This window comes from Melospiza georgiana, chromosome 20 (genome assembly GCF_028018845.1).
Source record: "Melospiza georgiana isolate bMelGeo1 chromosome 20, bMelGeo1.pri, whole genome shotgun sequence".
Classification (NCBI taxonomy): Eukaryota; Metazoa; Chordata; class Aves; order Passeriformes; family Passerellidae; genus Melospiza; species Melospiza georgiana.
The window spans coordinates 9,163,402-9,184,296 of NC_080449.1; the positions used below are offsets into that span (position 1 = coordinate 9,163,402).

The window sequence follows — 20,895 nt, forward strand, 5'->3', positions numbered from 1 at the left end:
TTTGGGGGGTTTTCTTTAGTAAATAAGTAAGTTCCACTGAACTGCTCTCAGGAAGGAACAAAACTTAATTACAGTTTCCAGTCAACAGAGAGTCAGGACTTAAATGCTGACTTTTCAAATGAAATATAGCAAGATTTGTTTTTAGTGCCTCTATCCCAAACAATTACAAGGGAAAATGCAAATACAAATGCAAATTAAGCACCAGCTGATATTAGTGCTCACAACATTGTCCCTGTTGCCACCCTGCCTCCATCAGAGCAGTTACCAGCCCCAGGGAGTGGGCACAGGGTGGGCTGGGTTCTGGGAGGCAAAGATAACACATTCATTGCAAGAGAATTTGGTATGATTAAATTTCAGCATTTTATGTTTGTCCCTAACCCGCCTTTTCAACGGTCTGCAATATTTGAGTTGGGTCCAAAAGGTGACTTCTCACCCAGCCCTCCTGCTCTGCCTCTGCTCTCTTGTTTGTCAGCCAGAGCTCCAACTACTCAAGCAAGAGGGAAACCCTCCACACATCACTCTGCAGGGATCTCCCTGCCTCTCTCCTATTATTGGTGTAGTTTCTATCATTGTTGTTTATATAATCATTTCACAGTAGAGCCCAGGCTGTGGTTTGGGACAGCACAAACACTCAGACTTTCTCCAGTGGGGATCTCTAACCTGTGGTTCCCTCTCCTGCCAGGGAGGAGAAGATCAGAAATGAAAAAATGAAAAGTCAGACAGGACTGCAAGAGACAGGTCCTGGCTTTCAACATGCCTGCCAGACAGTTTTGGTCTGTAACTCAGATCTCAGGTTAAGCCTGTCCCTGTTTCTTTTTCTGTAATCCTTTGCCTCAGCCTGGGGTAGGTTGTGAAGTATGATTTTTACAGGGTGCACTTAATCTGAAACAAGTGTGAATTTACTCCCCAAGCCACAGAGGTTTAGCTGGTGTTTTTCTGTGTTTCATCCCAGAAGGTGAATGGAAGATGCCACGTTCCTTTTTGGTGAAGAGCAAAAAGGCTCACACCTATCACCAGCCCCGCTGTGTGGAAGATGACCTGCCAGTCCTCCCCTGGGGTCCAGTGCCCTCTGCCTTCACTGGTGAGTGTGTCCATCTCCTGGGCTTGTAGGAACACCCTGAGGTGAATCAATCATTCAGCAGGCAGCTAAGGGAGCAGGATGAGTGAGCTAAGGAGCATCCAAGGGCTTCCACACAGGGATGTCAGTGTAAGGGCAAGCTGATCCCTTTCTGTGTGTCCTTTCCCTGCATAAATCCACACTGATCCCCCCTTTGTTTCCTGCTGGGTTACTGGGGAGGTCTGAGCTGTAAGAGGCTGTGTGGAGTTGGTCACAATTGGGAAAAATGACCAACTTCAGGCCACTTATAGCTGGGAAAAGAGCTTGCACTGGGTTGTCAGTGTTCTACAAACTCACAACTCTGCCACCTCCACCTCTGGTTTCCTGTGCTTACTGCCCACATTCCCTCTGGACTGCATCTTCTCTACCATCTCTTCCTGGTGTTAACACCACCCAACACAGCTCTGCCATCCCTGCTGTGCTCCCTCTGCTCCTGCTCTCCCACAGCCATCCAAGCAGTGGCAGGGCCAGGGTAATTATCTCCTCCCTTCAGGCACCATTCAAATTTTCTTTATTCAAATTTAGGATCAGTTTACCCTTTGTTCTAGCCCTGGCTATCAAATTAGAGTCTAGCCCTGAGATAAGTTTGATAAAAAAGAAAGGAGGTAACATTTTAATTTCCATTCCTGCCATCATTCTTGGGCCATTTGTTGTGTCTCTGGTGCAGTGGCAGGTTTTGACAAGAGATAAACACTGTTCCTCAGCAGATCTAGCCCATCTCCAGCAGAAAGGAGACACATGTTGCACCTCTGTGATTTTAGATTTTTACAACAAAGTTTAACAAGTGTTGGTTCGTGCCTTTAAGGGCTGGGACAAGCATGGAGAAATAAATGGGAGTGTGGGCAGGAGGAGATGAGGCTCAGTGCATAAGGACTTGCCTCCCCCCTCTGCTTCCCTACTTGGCTGTCCATAAATCCAAGTTAACAATACCCAGCTCTCTCAGGAGAGGGGTGGGGAGGTTAATAAGTTAGTGATTGTTAGTTACCCACACAAATGGAAATGGTTTTAAATAGGGAAATTATTCTTACAGACATAATTCTGGGGTTGATTTTCTCTAAGTGTATCAGGTATCAAGGATCCTATAATCTCATCCTGCCCCCTCTGCCTTGCCTATTTCATCCTGCTTGGAATTTCCCTTCCTCAGCAATGGGCAGACCTTGAATGCTGATTGCATCACTCTGCACTTCCTCAGGGAATCGAGCATGGGCTGCTCTGTCCAGGCAGGAGTTCACACATGAGTGCAAAACTCACCTAAACAGACTCTTCTTGTAGCAGCCAGAGTGACATAACTGTGCAAGAAGTGACATAACTTCACAGCAGCCAGAGTGACATAACTGTGACACAACTGTGACACTGCTCTTTACAGCCACAGGAGACAGGACACCAGAGGACATCCAGAAACAGGACCTGGGATGTGTGGTTCCAAAACAAGAGAAGGACCCACCTGAACTGAGGGAAGAGAGTGTCCCTGTCCAGTACCTGAGCAGGATGCTGCCAGGCCCTTCAGCTCAAGGTTGGCTACCCAAAACCCCAATTGCAGAAGAGGTCAGGGCTGAGCTGGTTATGGAGCCCCTAAAACTGGGCCCAGATTTTCAGTAAATGAGAGTTCTTATTTTGACATCAATGGCTAAACTTGCCACAGGCAGAGCTCATCAGGAGCATTCTGTATTTCCCTTTGCAATTCTGGTCTGTACCAGGAAGAAAGAAGGACTGTGCTGTTATTCCCTGTGAATGACCCTCCCCACATCAATGCAGCTCTGTGCTATGTGGGTCAAGGCAGGTGCCCACAGGGCACTTGTTCAAACACCTCATCAAGGAGGGCTAGCAGGGGGCTCAGTATTCCTTTAGCCAGAAAATTTCCATGGCATTCTGTGCCATAAAATTTCCTCACTGAAATCAAAGTCATGACGGGAACTTTACCTGGGGAATGAGGATTTGAATCAAGGAGAATTTACCAACTGCAACTCCCGAGGCAAGGTGGGGAGGCAAGATGGGGAACTTTTTAACAGGTGCCCAGCTTCAGGCCATGGTGTGACACTGACCTCTCCCTCTCCTTTGCAATCTCAGAGATGGCCATGCCAGGGCTGCAGATCAAGGACTGCACTAACACAGCGAGCACCCCAGCCTTTTACAAAGCTGGCTTTTCCTGGGATGCTTTCCACATGCCATACAGCTACCAGCAGATGTCTTCCAGCATGCAGTCAGCCCTGCTGGAGCACCCTGTGAGCCTCTATGGGAGCCACCTCCTGCCCAGCACCGAGCCCCCCCTGGATTACAGCCTGCATTATTCCTCAGACATGGAGACCTTCCACTGTGTCAAGTGCAACAAGGTGTGTGTTGGATGAGAACCTCTGGGATGGGGAGGGCCTGGAGGGATTTTCATGGCACACATGAAGCATGGAATGCTTCATTTGGGCACACCAAAATGTGGCTCAGAGCAGGGCCTGCAGTCAGGAGAACAAGGCAGTGGGAATGCTGCAGTTCACATGAGCTCTCACAGAGGGGAGAATGAAATAAAGAGAAGGAATTGAAAACAGAGATGGAGGTGCGGCCACCTCATGTCAGAAAATCACAGGGATTTTGTTTTGCAGGTGTTCTCCACTCCCCATGGCCTGGAGGTCCATGTCCGAAGGTCTCACAGCGGGACCCGTCCCTTTGCCTGTGAAGTGTGTGGCAAAACCTTTGGGCACGCTGTGAGCCTGGAGCAGCACACCAACATCCACTCCCAGGTGGGTGGCATGGTTCCAGAGAACCAGCTCTGGACCTCAGCTCTTGCTTAACCCATTACAGAGGAAGTGACACTTCCTAGGTTACAAACGTGATGCTTTTCCTGTGGCATGCAGTGACAAGGGCAGGAGCTCTGAAAACCACAGGCCAGAGCTCTTGGTCTCACAAATCTCAGTCTGCCCTTCAGAATTCCTTGGAAGGCAAGGGAGGATCATTGCTACTCACTCTGCTAGAGGGTGCAGGAGTTGGGATCACAAGATGTGATCCATTTCCATAATTAACCCTCCCTGCATTCCCTTTGTGCTGCACCCAGCGTTATCAGTCCACGAGCCAAGGAGATTTGCTTATCAAATCTACAACTCTCATCGCTCTTCAAGCTCTGTCACATGTCTTACAGCCTCAGACATCCCATGATTTTCCTTCCCCAACAGGAAAGAAGCTTTGAGTGCAAGATGTGTGGGAAGACATTCAAACGTTCCTCCACCCTCTCCACTCACCTGCTGATCCACTCGGACACGCGGCCCTACCCCTGCCAGTACTGCGGGAAGCGCTTCCACCAGAAGTCAGACATGAAGAAGCACACCTACATCCACACAGGTGAGAAACCAAATATTCCATGAGAAAACCAAAATTTGAGCTGATGTACACTCACAGACCCCAGACACAGGTATTAGACTGGGGGTAAGTGTGCAGAGGCACTGCAAAGTCATTATTCCACATGGGATGAGACAAGAGGGAGGCTGGAGCACATCTGCCTGACAAGGAGGTGGTTATTGGCCAGCCTGTGGTGCATGTTGGGGTTGTACCCAGCTGGAGAGGACTGTCCCTGGTTCTTCTCACCCTCTGGTGCTGGATCTCAACCCAGTCACATCACCAGGAGAGCTGGGCTGGCAGCACCCTGATGCCCAAGCAGGTCTGACTCTGCTAAAACGCATTTCTCTCTCTCTTTGTTCACCCGTTAAAGTGAGGTTTTCTACCATTTTCTGTGCCCTGCAGGGGAGAAGCCCCACAAATGCCAGGTGTGTGGCAAAGCCTTCAGCCAGAGCTCCAACCTGATCACCCACAGCCGCAAGCACACGGGCTTCAAACCCTTCAGCTGCGAGCTCTGCGCCAAGGGCTTCCAGCGCAAGGTGGATCTGCGCAGGCACCGCGAGACCCAGCACAGCCTCAAGTGAGGCCTCTCTGCTGGAGCTCCACCTTCAAGACTGTCCCCAGCACCTCCATCCAGCTCATAAAGCTCCCATGGTGTCCTGTGTTCCCCTGGGGACTCACCAAGTCATCATTGGCTTTGGTGTTTGGCACCACAGGGCCTTGCACATCCCGAAGAAATCTGTGGGAGCTTTCACTTTTTGATTGCAACAGGTACCAGCCCAGATCTGACATCACCTGCTCAAGTGTAAATCCAGAGGAATTCCTCCAAGGTCACTGTAACTCTGGCTTTACACCAGGAGCAGGATCCAGGTTGTCAGGCTGCCCAGCTGGGAGGAGGAGACTCCTGGGCTGGTGGCAGCAGCAATCTGTACAAAGCTGGTGCTGTAACCATGTTCTGCTCTGATGGTTGGGAAGATAAGCCCAGGGCATGCAAATAGATTGCGTTCAGTCAGCTGTGTTCAACCTGGACAGGCCTTCTGCAGAGACTTGCCCAGGCCATAAATTCTGCCAACAGACACCTTAAAGTCATTTCTTTCAGCAGAGCATTTACTGTGATCAAATGACAACTTAACTGTGCTGTATTTTTAGCTTGGAGTGGGAGGAAAATACTGAAGAAACAGCTCCTATCCCTTACAGATAACAGGGGTCTCTAAATACATTCCTCAGACACACCACACTGCAGAGATCCCAAGCAGGCTCCAGGAAGAGCCAGAGCACAGCACCGGGCACGAGCTAATGATCCCCATGCCTTGGTACCATGGGAGAGTCTTGGAATCGGGGCTAGCATGTCCCACAACATTTCCCTGCATGCTGCACATGCCAGCTTAGAGCTGTCCTGAGCAATCCTGAGTCACTGCCTGGGCAGGAGTGACCCTGGATATCAATGTCAAGGGCCAGAGTTCTGCTTGCCAGGCTCTCTCCTCAAGGAGGAAGTGACTGAGCCTGTACATGTTGGCAGAGCATGCAAGTACCTCACAAGTATTATACAAAGAGAGCAGTGGTATTTCCTCCTTTTGCCAGGTCTAGGGGTTGAAGCAAAGCACTGGAGCAAGTAAAGAACCAGTTTCCCTCCAAGCTCTGCCAAATTCTCTCTATAATCTTTGGCAAGGCACTGCACTGGGCTTTTGTTTTTCCAATCCCTCCTGGTGGAGTGGGGCCATTCACTCAGGTTTGTGAAGTCCCCTGAGTTCTTAACAGGAAGGACAAAGTATTATTATAACATTATTATAACACAGACAAGTGTTTTCAGTTAATTGGGACATTGTAGCAGCACGTGGCTCACTCCATAACTGCATCCCTGAACACACAGCCCTGGACAATGACACCAGTGGAAATTACCCTGGGAACAGGCTGGGGCCAATTCACTCCAGAGGCTTAGGAAGGAGTGCCCATCATGGGCAAACAAAAAATGATCCAAGTGGAAAATTCATATATTGCCAGAAGAGAACTGCCCTCAGTTCCACTGCTGTAAATCCCAAGTTATTCTCCTAAGACCTAAAATGTTCTTGTCCCTTTTATGCTGTGCCTAAGCTGTAAGTCATTAATCTGTACCTGGAAGCTCAAACCCAGAGTCTGTACTCCTGGCTTTACTTGTACACTGTAAATATGTATTTATACTTATTCTAATGTATATTTTTATTGCACTATACCAGACAGTGACATGTACAGGCCTGCTGGGATTTATCTGATAAATCTGTTCCTTCTTAGTAACTGGGCTAACACAGTGTATTTCATGTTCAAAACAGTCATTTAAAGAATGGCTCACACCTGACTCTGGGGACACAGGCAGTGGGGATGGGGTGAAAAAGGAGAAGGGAAAGAGTCTAGGATTGCTCTTTATGGTTTGAATAGGAATAAAGATGGAAATTCACATGCAGGAAAGGGCCCCCATTAGAGAGATTTCATCCTGGAGACAGATTGGTGCAGAGCCAGCTCTGCAGAGCAGGAGGGCACACCAGGTACATGGAATGTGTGTCCAACAGCCAAAGCCCCCAAAAATCCCTGCTGTCCTTCCCTGGGCCATTCTGGGGAAGGTGCATAACCTGTGATGGAACTGCTCCCCAGCCCCACACACACCTCTGAACACCCACACATGCACAAGCCTTGCTCAAGGTAAAGGCACTTCAGCTTATTAAAATTACTGCCCAAAATGCAAACTGTGTTTGTTATTCCCCTTGTCCTCCACTAATCTGCAAACAGAAATATTCAAAGAGGGTGTCAGCATCTGGACTGCTCAGGAGCAAAACCTTCCAGCCCCAAACCACACAGGCATACCAGCAAAGACTTCCCTGGGGACAGCAGAGGTGACTGATTCATGTAAAGCTTCCCAATTTTGGCCATTTGGAGTCAAGTGCTGGCACACATCAATTGGGAGAGTGCCTGTGACCACTCATAAAACCAAACTAGACCCCTGGTTCTCCTGAGCCTTGTGAAGAAGAGCTGCTGTATCCATTAGGTTTTCATTCTAAGGTACAGAGGAGCTAAAATCCTCAATGGACAGTTGGGATCTTCTCTCCTGTGTGCTCCTACAGCTTCTCCCTCCAAACACAGCACTCATCGCCCCAGTCCTGCTGTTTCCCAGGACTCCAGGGTGGGTTACTGAGCCCAGAGATTCCTGAGGAGCAGCTGCACTGGAGGAGGCAGTGCCAGCAGAGAACTGGTGTTGTTAACACTCAGCCTGGTGCTTGTGAGGAGCCTGGGGAGCCCATCCCAGGAGATCCAGGGACAAATTTGGCTGGATGGGCAGCAAGGGGAGGAGCACAAGGAATGGCTGCAGGCAGTGCTGCAGAGCTCAGGAGAACACAGCTGTGGCCAGAGCAGGGCAGGGGAACTAGGCTGAGCCATCCCCACAGGCACAGGCAGCACAACAGAGACACAGCCTGTGCAGGGGGGCACTGGCAAAGGCACCAGCAAGGGACAGACAGGAGGTGACAAAAGGGAGGAGAGGACAGGGAATTAACTTCCAGTGTTTTCCACTAAGACACTGCAGTTTCTTCCTCTTGAGTAATGAGTTGTCACTTTAAAATCACCTAATGCCCAAGCCCTGGCATTGCCTGAGGCCTGTGGATGCCCCTGCTTGAGGCCTAGGGATGCCCCTGCTTGAGGCCTATGGATGCCCCTGCTTGGGGCCTAGGGATGCCAGCAGCCCAAATGAAAAACAAGGCAGAGCCCCAGTGCCCCTTCTTCTCTCTCAGCCATGGGCAGACCTGCTACAAAGAGCAGGAAAAGGGCTGCCCTGATCCTTGGAGCTGCTGAATCTGCACCACGGGCACCCAAGGATGCTCAGCACCCCTCAGGAGCAGGCCATGGATGTCACCAACTCCAAACACACCTGGCCTTGCTCTCCAAACATGCAAATCCTCAGTTCTGATCACTCTGGCCCAGCCCCTTTCTCACCACCTCCCCTTGCATCACAAACACTCTGGTCAGTCAGTCAAGGAAACAGATAGTAAAAAGCAAAATCTCAACTAATCTCTGTGGCTGAAGAAAGAGCTGATTGTTTTTGCCTCTGAGCTGGCTCTGTATCCTGTACTTCCTCAGTCCCCTTCACAACTTCTTCCCTTTATTGCTAGGGAAAAATAAATCCTGGTCTCTGGGCTGTTTTGTTTAGCAAATGAGGGACATGCAAAGCACTAACCCAGGGCATTGTCAGGAGGAGAGAGGTGCCTCTGTGTCTTCCAGACAGCCTTGAGGCACTGAGAGCAGCAGCCCAGAAGAGCTGTGATTAAGGGTGGATTTCAGTTTGGACACGACGAATCTGTCTCCCCAATGAGGACAGAGCCAGGGGACACCTGCAGGAAGCAGAGGGTGTTCCCATTAGGCTGGAATTTATCTTCAGATTGTAATAACCTCACAGAGTGCAATCCTGGAGGAGGCAAGATCCTGAAGCCTTCTTGTGTTGGCAATTGTTAAGGAAGCCCTAAACAGAACTGAGGGGAAAGACGGGGAAGAATTAGACTCCAGTTGGATGCAGGTTCTACTGGTTAAAGTTATTTGCTGCATCTGCTTCCTTCCCACCTTAGACATCACAATAAGGGGTTTTAAGCGAAAAAAAAAGATGAGTCCCTTGTCCTCACAGCACGTTGCTCCCCAGTCTCAGGTGATGGAGACACAGCAGCAGTTTAAATCCAGCCCATCAGCACAGCACACAAAAGGAAACTTGAAGGTGTGGGGACAGAAATAGCTGCATACACATTTCCTTGCACAGGGAAAACATTCCTGCCTGCAATTAAGGGCCTAACATGGGACTGGATATGGAGCTCATCCTGTAGTGTTGCTACGGAATAATTTTAAAAAAGTACATCACTAACCATTTTTTAAACATTTAATCTGCTCACAAAGCAGAGATTTCCCTCTGCTTTTCACCTGGAATAGCACATCCACTCAGAGGAGGCAACCCAGAACAGCCACACAGGAATTATTCAGGGATAGTGAATCTCTATGCTGGATGAGAGGTAAGAGAACACAGATCTCTGCAGAATTCCTGGCCCACTATCTTAAAACTAACAGTCACCATGGACACACACTCATCTTACATCTTTAAACTGAGACTTAAGATCTGCCACACATTTCCTGCACGACCTTGGGCAAGGCTTGAGTGCTGGATTTCTGAAGTTGTTCAGCACACTGTGAAGCTCTCAGATGATCTTCACCCCATCTGTGAGAGGAGGATAATCATTCCCCCTCTCCCCTTCATTTCACTTGTTTATTTCAACGGTAAGATAGTCAGGAATGAGGCTGCTCCTCCTTATCTGCCACATCCAGCGCCTCACACAATGGAGCCTTGATGGGGCTGGAACGCCCAACTGTGGCAGCAATAACCAGAGATAGGAACTGAATCCAGCAGAGCACCCTCGCTCCAGAGCTGGCTCAGCAATCCTGCAGCAGGCACAGAGACCCAGCATTGAACCCACTAAACTCACAACCAGCAGAGGAACAGGGTGAGCAGCAACACAGGGAGGATAAACCAGACAGGAGCATTTTGACTTGTGAATAATATTGCAGGGAGAGAGACAGAGCTGGATATGAGCTGTGAACATCCCACTCAGTGCCCTCACTCTGAATGTGCTGCTTCAATCTGAGCACTTCTCAATCTGGTCCTTGGGCTGATTTTGACCTGTGGGCCCAAGGGGGATCTGTGTTCACTGCACCAGCCAGCAAGGCAGGCAGAGAGCAGAGAGTCCTCAGGAATGGGGAAATCTGGGGCTGGGGAGGAGCTGAGCATGCACTGAGCTCAGCTTTGGTCTGATAAGTTTATCAAGCACTGCCGGCTGCTAACTGCCAGCCGGGGAAAGGAGCCTGTTAGGGAGGAGGAACAGCTCCCAGGGCAAGATAGGACAGCCCAGGCCTTATCAGAGTGCCTGAGCCAAAGAGGGAACTGGAGAGTGAGCACTTTCCAACCACTTCATCTGAACAACAGACAGATTGGCAGGAAAGGCCTGTCAGCCCTTTGGCACCCAGGCACCAGGCAGCCCCCCATCCATGCAAATAACCTGGCTAAGTGCAGCCTGGGAGCTGCAAATGTGAAATTTGGGACCTGAGGGAGTGCATGGGAAAGGTTTTCTTAGGGCATTGCTGAGTGTGAGAGTCAGATTTACAACAAACAATTCTGATGCTCACTGAGTGAGCTGCTCCTGTTCAGTGCCCAGAGCAGCTTCTCCCTGTGCTGCTTCCCCTGAGGTTTGGGAGGGGGATCTTCCACTTCACAGTTCCAGCAGTCACTAAGGTTTGGTGTCCAGATAATTGCTCTGTCTCTGAAAAGTAGTAGAAACCCCTGAGTGAATAGAAGGGGGAAAATCCTGACTGTTCCCATTTGACTGAAAAAGCAAGAGTCAGCAAATACCCCTTCACATCTTCTCCTAGGGCAGCAATAACCAAATAAATCCAGCTGAAGGGACACCCTCCTCTGTTTGGATGAGCTCCCCTGGACCTGTGCAAGCCCCCTGTGCAAACACCTCAGCTCTGACAGGGAGGAGAATGAGAGATCCCTGCAGGGCACATCCTCTGCTTGGTTTCCCTGATGGAGCTGGGTCGTGCAGGATGAACCAGTGTCACACCTGCAGCTTTAACACATTTCTTTAGCTTTGCTGTTATCAGGTCACTGCTGTTATCAGGTCACTGCTCATCCAGACCATATGGACAGCCCTCATCTTGCATCCCACCACCTCTGGTTCAGGCTGGTGTCTTGGGTCCTGCCTGCATCTGGGGTTTTTGCTGAGATGCAAGGGCTGCCCCTGTGCTGGCAGGATGTGCTCATCCTTGGCTGCAGTGCTGTCCCCTGCTCTCCATGGGAAATGAGGCAGGAAACCTTCAGCAGTAGGTCAGGAGATCTCTGCTGTGACCTGCTGACTCAAAGGCTCCCTTTTTTGATAAGAAACATACCTAGGAAATGATTTCTCTCTCTTAAAGCACATATCTAAACCAGGGCTGAAGTCCTGCCTTGTATGCACCTACTTCTCTCCCTGAAGAGAGGGAGCCCAGTATCTGTAGGCATCTGAAGTTGCACCAGCTGAGTCACAGCCCTGTGGTTTCTGCACCACTCTCAGGCTGAGTTTCTCACAGCTGATTCTGCTCCAGCCCATAATCTGCATTTCTCCAGGTCATGAACAACCTCTGAGCCATTTAATTCATCTGTGCATCAAGGGCTGCTCAGCAAGCTCCAACAGCCACATTCAGCCCCAGCCAACACAACTCTGATGTTCAAGGCTTCCTCATGAAGAGCAAGGGGTTTAAAAACCCATCTCCATTGATTCTGCCTTCCTCTTGAATAATTTTAAAGCCATGGGAGTTTATCTTACATCCCAGGCTCATCTATATTAGGAGCTTTGGTGGGATTTTTAGCAGTGGTCAAGTTCACTGGTTTTTTCTCTTTATAAAGTAGAAGTTATCTCTTGCCTCAGTTGAGGAAGGGGAAGTTGGAGATGACAGAGCATTCCTGTTCCTGAGGGCCCCATCCTGAGAGTGTGGACATGGTGGAGCATGTGTCAGTCAGACATCCCTGCCTCAGCTCCTTATTTAGATCCAGCCTGTAGCAGCTTCAAGATCTGCAGATAAGAGCAAGATAGAATTCCTGCACATGCACAGCAATGAACTGGAGTGGCATCATGAAAAACCCCACAAAAACCCATAAAGCATCAAAGTTCTGCATTGGAATCTGCCAACCTGCATTTTCCACCTTAAAATATTTGCCCGGATTTAAGTAGGAAATGGAGCTGAGCTGGACTTGCAGTCTTGTTTGTTAACCAATTTTATCTTAACTTCTTGAAGTATTAAAACTAAGTAGAACATCCCAAGTTAAAACTCTTTTCTTAGGAAAAGTGTGATGTACTATTGGTAAGACTTTATTTCTGAATGATACTTATGAGACCTGCACAAAACTCATTTTCTAGTGTCTTACAGGCAGAGCTGGCAGGGCAGAAGACCTTGGGTTTCAGACTGGGTGTGCATGAGACAGCTGAGGTTTCTCTGTTACCTGGAACACAGGGAAACAGCTGGAAAGACAGAGAGCCATGTCCCTGTGCCTGCTGCACAGTGCCACAGCTGTGGTGGTGGAGAATTCAGCAGGATTGATAATACTTTGCATTTGAATGTGCCTAAGGATTTGAAAAGGGCACAACTTCCATTTAGCCCCCAGCCTGCAAGTTTTCTCACAGCATCATTATTAATTTTGCAGAAGATACAACACAAACTTTAGCAGGAACAATAATTTCTGCTTTGGGAGTGCCACCTCCTCATCCTCCCTTCTCAATCCCCAAGTGCCCAGCAATCTTAGCTCAGAAGGGAATGTGACTCAGGCCTTCAACTGAAGGGCTGTCACTTGCAAACCCTCAAGGCTGGATGTGGCCCTGGTTTTATCACTGGCCACCAGCTGCTTCTACAGCTCTTGCCTCCTCCCCAATGATTCAGCAAATCTTCTTTGAGGAGAAAAACAAGCACACAAGTGAACAAATCACAATGTCAGATTACAAAGATGAGCGGGGAAAAGCTGTGGCTCGAAGGAGGAAGATAAAAGTTGGTGAAGTTACAGGAGCCAAGGATGAAAATGCCCAATAAAGACAAGGTTTTTATTGAAGGGAAGCAGTAATGACATGAAAAAATGTTGTAGTTTGGATACTTAATGCTGTGGAACCTTGCTAAGAGTAAGGGAACACAATGTGGAAGGAAATGAAGCATATTCTACCCTCTACTATCTGGTCATTGCACAGGGCTGATAGGGATTTGTGCTGGTATAGATGAGAACTGAACAGTCCATTCTGGTTTACACTGAAACAGAGTTCCCCTAAGAAAGCTGTTTTCAGGAGGAGTTTCTCTCTCTGTCACCAAGACTTCCAATAATCGGGAAGCACCTTGCCAGGCACTTTGAATATCACTGTTCCTGGAAAAAAGGATGCAAGTCATTAGCAGAGGGCAGTTGGAAGTAATGTTTTAACTCCTGACAGCTTTGACCACTGCATCATATTTTTATATCATTTTTATATCCATGAATGTATGGTTTCCTGCTTGAGGTGAAACACAGGATCAGTGTAACAGCTCTATAGAATAAAGAGTAAAAAAAGTAAAAAAGAAACTCCAGCCAGACCTCAGCTGGGAGACGTAATATTTCCTCTAAAGGCATTCCACTCTACTCAAAGCCCAGACTTCCAAGAATGCCATGAAATCTTAGGGAAAATAAATGTTTGGAATTTATGGAGAGCTCATGCCACATCTGGGGAATCTCTCAGGCCAGTGAGTCCTCCAAGCTCTGTGAGAGAGATACATTATGGAATTAATGTAACACAAAAAGCAAGCACAGAAGGAAGGGGAGCTCAGGAACTGTGGACACATATGGGATGGATAAACTGTTCCCAGAGGCATTTGGGGTACATACTTGCACTGCTGCTCTTCCCAGGAAATACAAAAGATGAAACCATGGCACAGCCCAGAGGCTCTCCCCTCAAGCTCACCCCGGGATATTGTTGGTGTGTAAGTCATGCAAAGAGTGCCAAGGGTGGCTCCTTTTAAAGCATTTCCCTGTGCTGTGCTGCCACCTGCTCTCACAGCTCTGGGAGTCCCCCCTCGGCTCTGACAATACTCAGGTGAGCTCTAGAACTGCAGTGTCAGCCCACCTGAAAAGGGGCGACCTTACCACCAAGTTCAAATGTTTAAAGTGTGGCTACAGAGGAGATGGAGACTCCTTTTAGGAGGTGTCACATGTTAAAAATGAGGGGTAATGGGTACAAGTGACTCCTGGGGAGATACAATTGAGTACTAGAGGACAAATTTTCATAGTGAGAGCAATCAGTCACTGGAATAACCTCCCCAGGGAAGTGGTGGATTCCCCAACACTGGACACTTCTCAGATCAGCTGGGCTGTGTTAACTAGACAGGGCTTTGCCAAGGGAGGTTGGATCAGGTGATCCTTGAGATCCCTTCCAAGCGGGTGTTCTTTGTTTCCATTAAAATGCGCTTCTGCTGCACCCTACAGGCTGAAAACAGTTCTTTTATCATTAATCACAACTTCTAAGCCAGGCTTATGGTTTTGTGGGTGGAGGCTGGCTCCTGGGTATTTGGGGGTTGAACTGTTTCTGCTCCATGCCAGAGCTCTCACAGAAGGAACACACACAGTTGTCACAGTTCCCACCTTGCTGGGATGGGCAGGAGGAAGAGCAGCAGCTGTAACACAGACACACAGACACACAGACACACAGACGTGCCACCACCCCTGACTCAAAGACCCCACAGAGGTGGGGGACACAGGGCTCAGCTGTGCCAGAGATGTCCCACATGCTGGATCCCCTTGGGAAAGGGAGAGCTCAGGAACAGGGGCGAGATGGCTGGAGACCTCCAGCTGCTGAGGCTGCTGCCTTGTTCTGCTTTATCCCTTTAGGGAACAACAGAGGAGGCACAGGGGAAAACTGCCTGGCAGTGCCACTCCAGCAAAAGTCCACTTGAGGTGAGGGGATGTGGTGAAGGGCACTCCCCCTCCCAGCACACCCCACACATCCTGGGATGCAGCAAACCTGGTTTTCTGCCAGAAATCGATGTCCTGTGTTCCTGAGCACACCTGACCCTGATTTGCTTTGCCAGAAGGACAATCTGGGAGATCTCCCACAAGAAACATATTTCATTTTCTCGCTGTTGACCTTCATCTGCACTCTTTTAAGAAAAAAAACTCAATGGCTTTCTCCTCTTGCATTGCCCCTTGATGCAGAAGTTGGGCCAAAGCTATAGGGTCACTCAGCTGAGTCCCTTCTCTTCTGGAATCTGGAGCACAAACTTCATTTTCACATGTTCTAGTGACAGCCCCATGTCTCTGTGAGCTACAGGCAGAGTGCAAACCTGGTCCCTTCCCTGTTTCTTAGAGAGGGATATAACAATTCCCTGTTGTGGGGTGAGAGCCTGATTTCCCTCAGCAGGACCTGTCACCCACACAATGCCATCTTTGTCATGAAGAAATCTCAAACAAACCACTGGATGCTGCTGTCCAGACCTGGAAAAAAGTGTTCACCATTGCTATGGGTAAATGGGTGCCTACATTTTCATAATAACTGGCTAATGAGGAAGCTCAAAAAGCTCCCAAGAGAGAGGCAAGCATCTAAACGAGCTGGTAATACACCAGAGAGGAAAAATAACAGAGAAGTTGCATTGCCAAATCTCTCTGAGTGTGGGAAGTATAGTCTGATCAGGTAAGTGGCCATGTAGAAAATCAAAAATATACCTGAGGAGATTGGGCTGCCTCCAGCCCAAACAAGCAGCAGCTGCAGGGCTCTCACAGGGCCATGCCCCTCAGCCAGGGACTGGCCTCAGGCTACTGAAGGACAAGGCTGTGGAGGCTGCCCCGCTCCAGCCCAGAGCCAATCCTGGCCCATGGCATTGGCACACACACCTGCCCTGGTGGCTTTATAAAGGCAGCCCTCCAGCTGGGACTTTCCCCTCAGGGCTGCTCTCACCATGGCTCGCTGGCACATCCTGGCCTTGGCCCTGTGCTCCTACCTCGAGGTAGCCTGGGCTGCCACAGTAAGTACAAAGCTGGCTTTGCACCCTCAGGCTGGAGGTTTTCTGCTCCTGCCATTTGTCTTTGGGCCTGTGGGGGAATTGCTGCTGCCTCTCTGCTCCCAAGTGCACCTGCAGGACACCTGCACAGGCACAGCTCCAGTGGCACCTGGGGGCTTTCCACAAGGCACCAAGGGCACGGATGGGGAGGGTGGGATGGCAATGGGTGGCAGTGTGGGAAGCCAGAGTGATGAAGGGCAGAGCAATGGATTTTCTCTTCTCCATGGTGCCTCCTGTAGCTGGGTGTGGTGCACACTGAGGGAGGATTTGTGGAAGGAGAGAGCAAGAAACTGGGACTCTTTGGGGGCTACGTTGACATCTTCAGAGGGATCCCCTTTGCTGCCCCTCCAAAGACTCTGGAAGACCCCCAACCTCATCCTGGCTGGGATGGTAAGGTCCAACTTTTGAATACCTTTGGTTTGGGGTTTTATTTTCACTTCTCTCTCTTCAATCTGGCACATATGGAAAATGGTACAACATATTACTCAGACTGGTCGCGATGGCTGGGGAGGCTTTGCTGCCATTTGCACTGGACTCACAGAGGAAAGGATGGGTGAGCAGACAACTTCCAACCAGAAAATGGAGCTGATGCCCTTAACTGGTCATCCCTCTTTTCGTTCAGGAACTCTGAAGGCAAAGGAATTCAAAAAACGCTGCATGCAGTTGAAGCTGACACAGACCGATGTCCGTGGGAGTGAGGACTGTCTCTACCTGAACATCTGGGTCCCTCAAGGGAGAAGACAGGGTATGAGGCTAGAAGGGACCTGGGATGGGCTTTCCCACCTGCCTTGTGTGCACAGATTGTGCTGCAGCCTCTCTCAGCACTTCTGTTCCATAGTGGGCAGGTGCTGAGCAGTGACTTTCAGGGGGAAAGGTGGGGACTGTGTCAGACAATGTCCTAACTCACCTTCACCCTGTTGGGAGGGTCAGCCTCTTGAGCAGAGCAAGGATGTACTTGCAGAGCATCAAGTCAGCTCCTGCCCAGGGCAGGTGGAGCAGTGCTTAGGGAGGGGATGAGGGATGGAGGGGCAGCACTTCCCAGCTCAGTGGGGGCTCACTCTGCTCCTGTTCCCCTCCTCCCAGTCTCTACCAAGCTGCCTGTGATGGTTTATATCTATGGCGGTGCCTTCCTGCTCGGAGGCAGCCAGGGAGCCAATTTCCTGGACAACTACCTGTACGATGGGGAGGAGATCGCCGTGCGGGGCAACGTCATTGTGGTGACCATCAACTACCGCGTGGGGCCGCTGGGCTTCCTGAGCACCGGCGACGAAAACCTGCCAGGTACCAGGGCCGATCCCTCGCTGGGACCCTGCCCCCGGTGCCCACTTGGGCAGCTTGGCTGTGCCCCTGCTCACTGCCGGCGGATGTCTGTCCCTCAGGGAACTACGGGCTGAAGGACCAGCACATGGCCATTGCCTGGGTGAAGAGGAACATCAAGGCCTTTGGGGGTGACCCAGACAACATCACCATCTTTGGGGAATCGGCCGGTGCTGCCAGTGTCTCCCTGCAGGTGAGTTATCCTCGTTGGTTCTGATCAGAGCCCCTGCTCTGCCAGTGGGAGAGAGGCACCCCTTGGCACTCCTCTGCTTTCCTCCCCACTGCTGCCTCATTAATGTCCTGCCCTGGCCAGCCCAGCAATGCTCAGCCTCAGCGCTTTGTAGCTGCTCCTCTTCTTCAGCTTCATCCATCCCACCAGTGCAGCCACGTGTCCTTGCTTTTGGGAGGTGTGGGGAAACAGCCTTTACTTTCCGTGTTCCCCTTCTCTTCTCTTCTCACTTCATGTTTAACTCCTGACACTGTTGAACACCACAAGACCTGGCAGTTTCCCCAGGCTGAGTGCACAAGATGTGTGGGGTCTGGTAGGCCATGGTCTCCTCAGGAGTTTGTTCCCAAACCCCTCTTGTTTCCGTTTTTCCCCCCAGACGCTGTCCCCAAAGAACAAGGGCCTGTTCAAGAGAGCCATCAGCCAGAGCGGTGTCGGGGTCTGCAGCTGGGCCATCCAGAGGGATCCACTTGTCTGGGCCAAAAAGGTAACGTGCAAGTCGTGCTAGGAAAACTATAAAAAGCAACAAAACAATTCCCTAGAGGAAAGCCTGGCTAGGAAGTGATTGGCCAAGAGCTGTGCCCAACAGTGCTGTGGAACTTCGCTGCTTTGAGATTAAAATGAGATTTAAATGAACCCACATATCTGACTGCATAAAAACTACTCCTGGCTTTGGAAGTAATGCTAGGATGTTTCTCTCTCTTCTGCCACAGCTTGGAGAAAAGGTGGGCTGCTCCACAGACAACACCACCGTCTTGGCCAACTGCCTGCGTATCTCTGACCCCAAAGCCTTGACCCTGGCCTACCACCTGCAGCTCACCCACCTAACCAGTAAGTGCCCGGCCCTGTGCTCTAGTCCATCAGCTACCCTGGGCTCTCCAAACCACCTGCAGGACTCTGGAGCAACTGCCAGGAGTGTTGAGGTGTTGCTTGTGCCCTTCAGAAAAGGGACATTAATGAGAGCTCTTGCAGTCACCTTTCTGTGGGCAGATGCACATTGCATCTGATGCACACTGCCCACCTCAACCTTTTCTTGGGATATGCCAGAGCACACATTTGTGTTTCCTCACCTCCTTACAGATCCCACTCTTGTCTCTTGCAGTGCCCCTGGTGCACACCCTTGCCTTCTCCCCAGTTGTGGATGGCGATTTCCTCCCAGACGTGCCAGAGAAGCTCTTTGCCAACGCTGCTGACATCGATTACCTGGCCGGGGTCAACAACATGGACGGGCACATCTTTGCTGGTGTGGATGTACCCGCCATCAACCGCCCGCTGGTGAAGGTCACTGCGTGAGTGACAGAGCCCTTAGAACCCTCAGCAGGAGACATCTGCTCTTCAGAGTAGCTCCCAAGCCCCAAGGAGTCAGACTTGAGTGGACAGGGCACAGCCTTCCACACAGGATGTCACTCCAAGCCTGGGTGCCCAGGTCTTTTGTTGCGGAGTCCAGAGCCTTCAAGAGAAAGGACCAGGCAAGAGCCCTGCCCTGCCTGAAGCTGCTGCTCAGTAATTAATTCATATCATTTGTCTTTTCAGTGACCAGGTGTACAATTTGATCAAAGGCCTCACCGTGGACAGGGGTGAGGCTGGAGCCAACGCCACCTACAACATCTACACACAGAGCTGGGGTGACAAACCCGAGCAGGAGGTCGTGAAGAAGACAGTGGTGGACCTGACCACTGACTACGTCTTCCTGATTCCCACACAGGTGGCACTGGACCTGCACCTGCAGAATGCCAAGTGAGCAGCTCAGCCCTGGGGGTGTTGCACATGGGGCAGGGTGAGGGTGAGAATTGGAAATGGAAGTTAAAAATGGCCTCAGGATGTTTTCTCCTGAAACCACCCCATGTGAGGTGATGCATGTGAGCATCTTCCAAGGCTGAATCGGTGGCCCTGACGGTGTTTGGTGTGTTGGTTGGGATTTGCAGCCCTTTTTCTGCTTTCTCCTTGCTGAGGCAGTCTCTTTGATTTCCCAGGAGTGGCAAGACCTACAGCTACGTGTTCTCTGAGCCATCCCGCATGCCCGTCTACCCCCGCTGGGTTGGGGCAGACCATGCTGATGACCTGCAGTACGTGTTTGGGAAGCCCTTTGCCACCCCTCTGGGCTACTGGCCCAAGCACAGGACTCTCTCAAAGGCCATGATTGCTTACTGGACCAATTTTGCTAGAACTGGGTGAGTGATCTGTGGTTTGATGCAGCATTTCAGGCTACTGGTTTTGCCCAGTAACTTTTCAGGATCATTCCCAGAAGTTCTCTTTATTTTGTGTTGTGAGCAGGGCTCTGTGTCTCACAGGACTGGGGTTTGGTCTGCGTTCTCCTCCTTCATAGCACATGTGGGGAAGACAAAGGCATTTTCATTACTTATGATCTCTGCTTCCTCTCGATGAGGTTTACTCCTCGGTCCTTGTGTTTAGGCAGGTCATAAGTCCCTGTGTGAAGCTGGGATTATGTCAGTGGGGATGGAGGGAGAAGGCTGCATGTTATCAACTCACTCCTGGCAGGCATAATTCCTAGTGCTTGTGCCAGTGTCAAACACTCTGCATGGTCACACATTTAACTGCATCCCCAAGCTGCCCTGATAAAACTGAGCTTCTGTGTCTCCTTTTTCCCCCAGTGATCCCAACAAAGGGCATTCAGATGTGCCTGTTTCCTGGCCAGCCTACACCAACGATGGCAAGCACTACCTGGATATCAACCACAAGATGAACAAGGACTCTGTGAAGCAGAACCTGAGGTCCCGCTTTGTGACCTTCTGGAACTCGGTCTATCTGAAGCTGCCACAAGTTGCTGACATCTCCCAGTCAGAGTTAATGTTCTGAACCCTTTAAAGATAGTTCATTAAAAGCTTGTAACTGAGTGACTCTGGTTCTCATTTTGTTTGCCATGACAGGATTTTCTTGCCAGTATTAAGATCAGGCAGGATGGCACATCCATTGCGTGGGCAGTGTGTGTTCCCCTGGCTGTGACACCCCGATGTCCCAGGGAAGCTGATGGCAGCTGGGGTCCAGTCTCTCCCTGCTCAGCCAGCTATTGGCCCTGGGGTTGTTTTTCCTCATTGCCCCTGTGAGCCCAGGCAGGACAGCCCCAATCCTGACCTGTCCTCTGGATTTCCCTGTGTTACCATCAAAGTTCCTGCTACTGCCAACCAGATCATAGAGAGCTACAGCTGCAACAGGTGAATGCAAACCAGTCCTGACCTGTTGTTTATCATGCACTGACATTGCTCAAAAACTGATGGGACAGAATAAATCCATGTGGGTGGTGATTCCCCACTGGTTTTGGGGCAGAGGCTGGGCTTGATTGGGCTGAGGAGCTGCAGGTCTGAGC

At 50.2% G+C, this 20,895-nt stretch overlaps 2 protein-coding genes across 2 annotated transcripts; both read left to right on the forward strand.

The window, feature by feature from the left end:
- The first annotated feature begins 951 nt into the window (after positions 1-951).
- Positions 952-5,019, forward strand: GFI1B (growth factor independent 1B transcriptional repressor). The gene is made up of 6 exons (XM_058038358.1): positions 952-1,081; positions 2,484-2,630; positions 3,185-3,447; positions 3,709-3,846; positions 4,276-4,441; positions 4,841-5,019. Exons 1-6 carry the CDS (start codon positions 967-969, stop codon positions 5,017-5,019), a joined length of 1,008 nt encoding a protein of 335 aa, XP_057894341.1. The 5' UTR covers positions 952-966.
- Positions 5,020-15,917: 10,898 nt separating this feature from the next.
- On the forward strand, positions 15,918-20,422 carry LOC131091786 (bile salt-activated lipase-like). The gene is made up of 11 exons (XM_058038042.1): positions 15,918-15,991; positions 16,267-16,417; positions 16,650-16,772; positions 17,111-17,308; positions 17,407-17,537; positions 17,950-18,057; positions 18,284-18,401; positions 18,673-18,859; positions 19,104-19,307; positions 19,544-19,741; positions 20,183-20,422. The coding sequence occupies exons 1-11, from the start codon at positions 15,926-15,928 to the stop codon at positions 20,385-20,387; spliced, it is 1,689 nt and encodes a 562-aa protein (XP_057894025.1). The 5' UTR covers positions 15,918-15,925; the 3' UTR covers positions 20,388-20,422.
- The last annotated feature ends 473 nt before the right edge of the window (positions 20,423-20,895 follow it).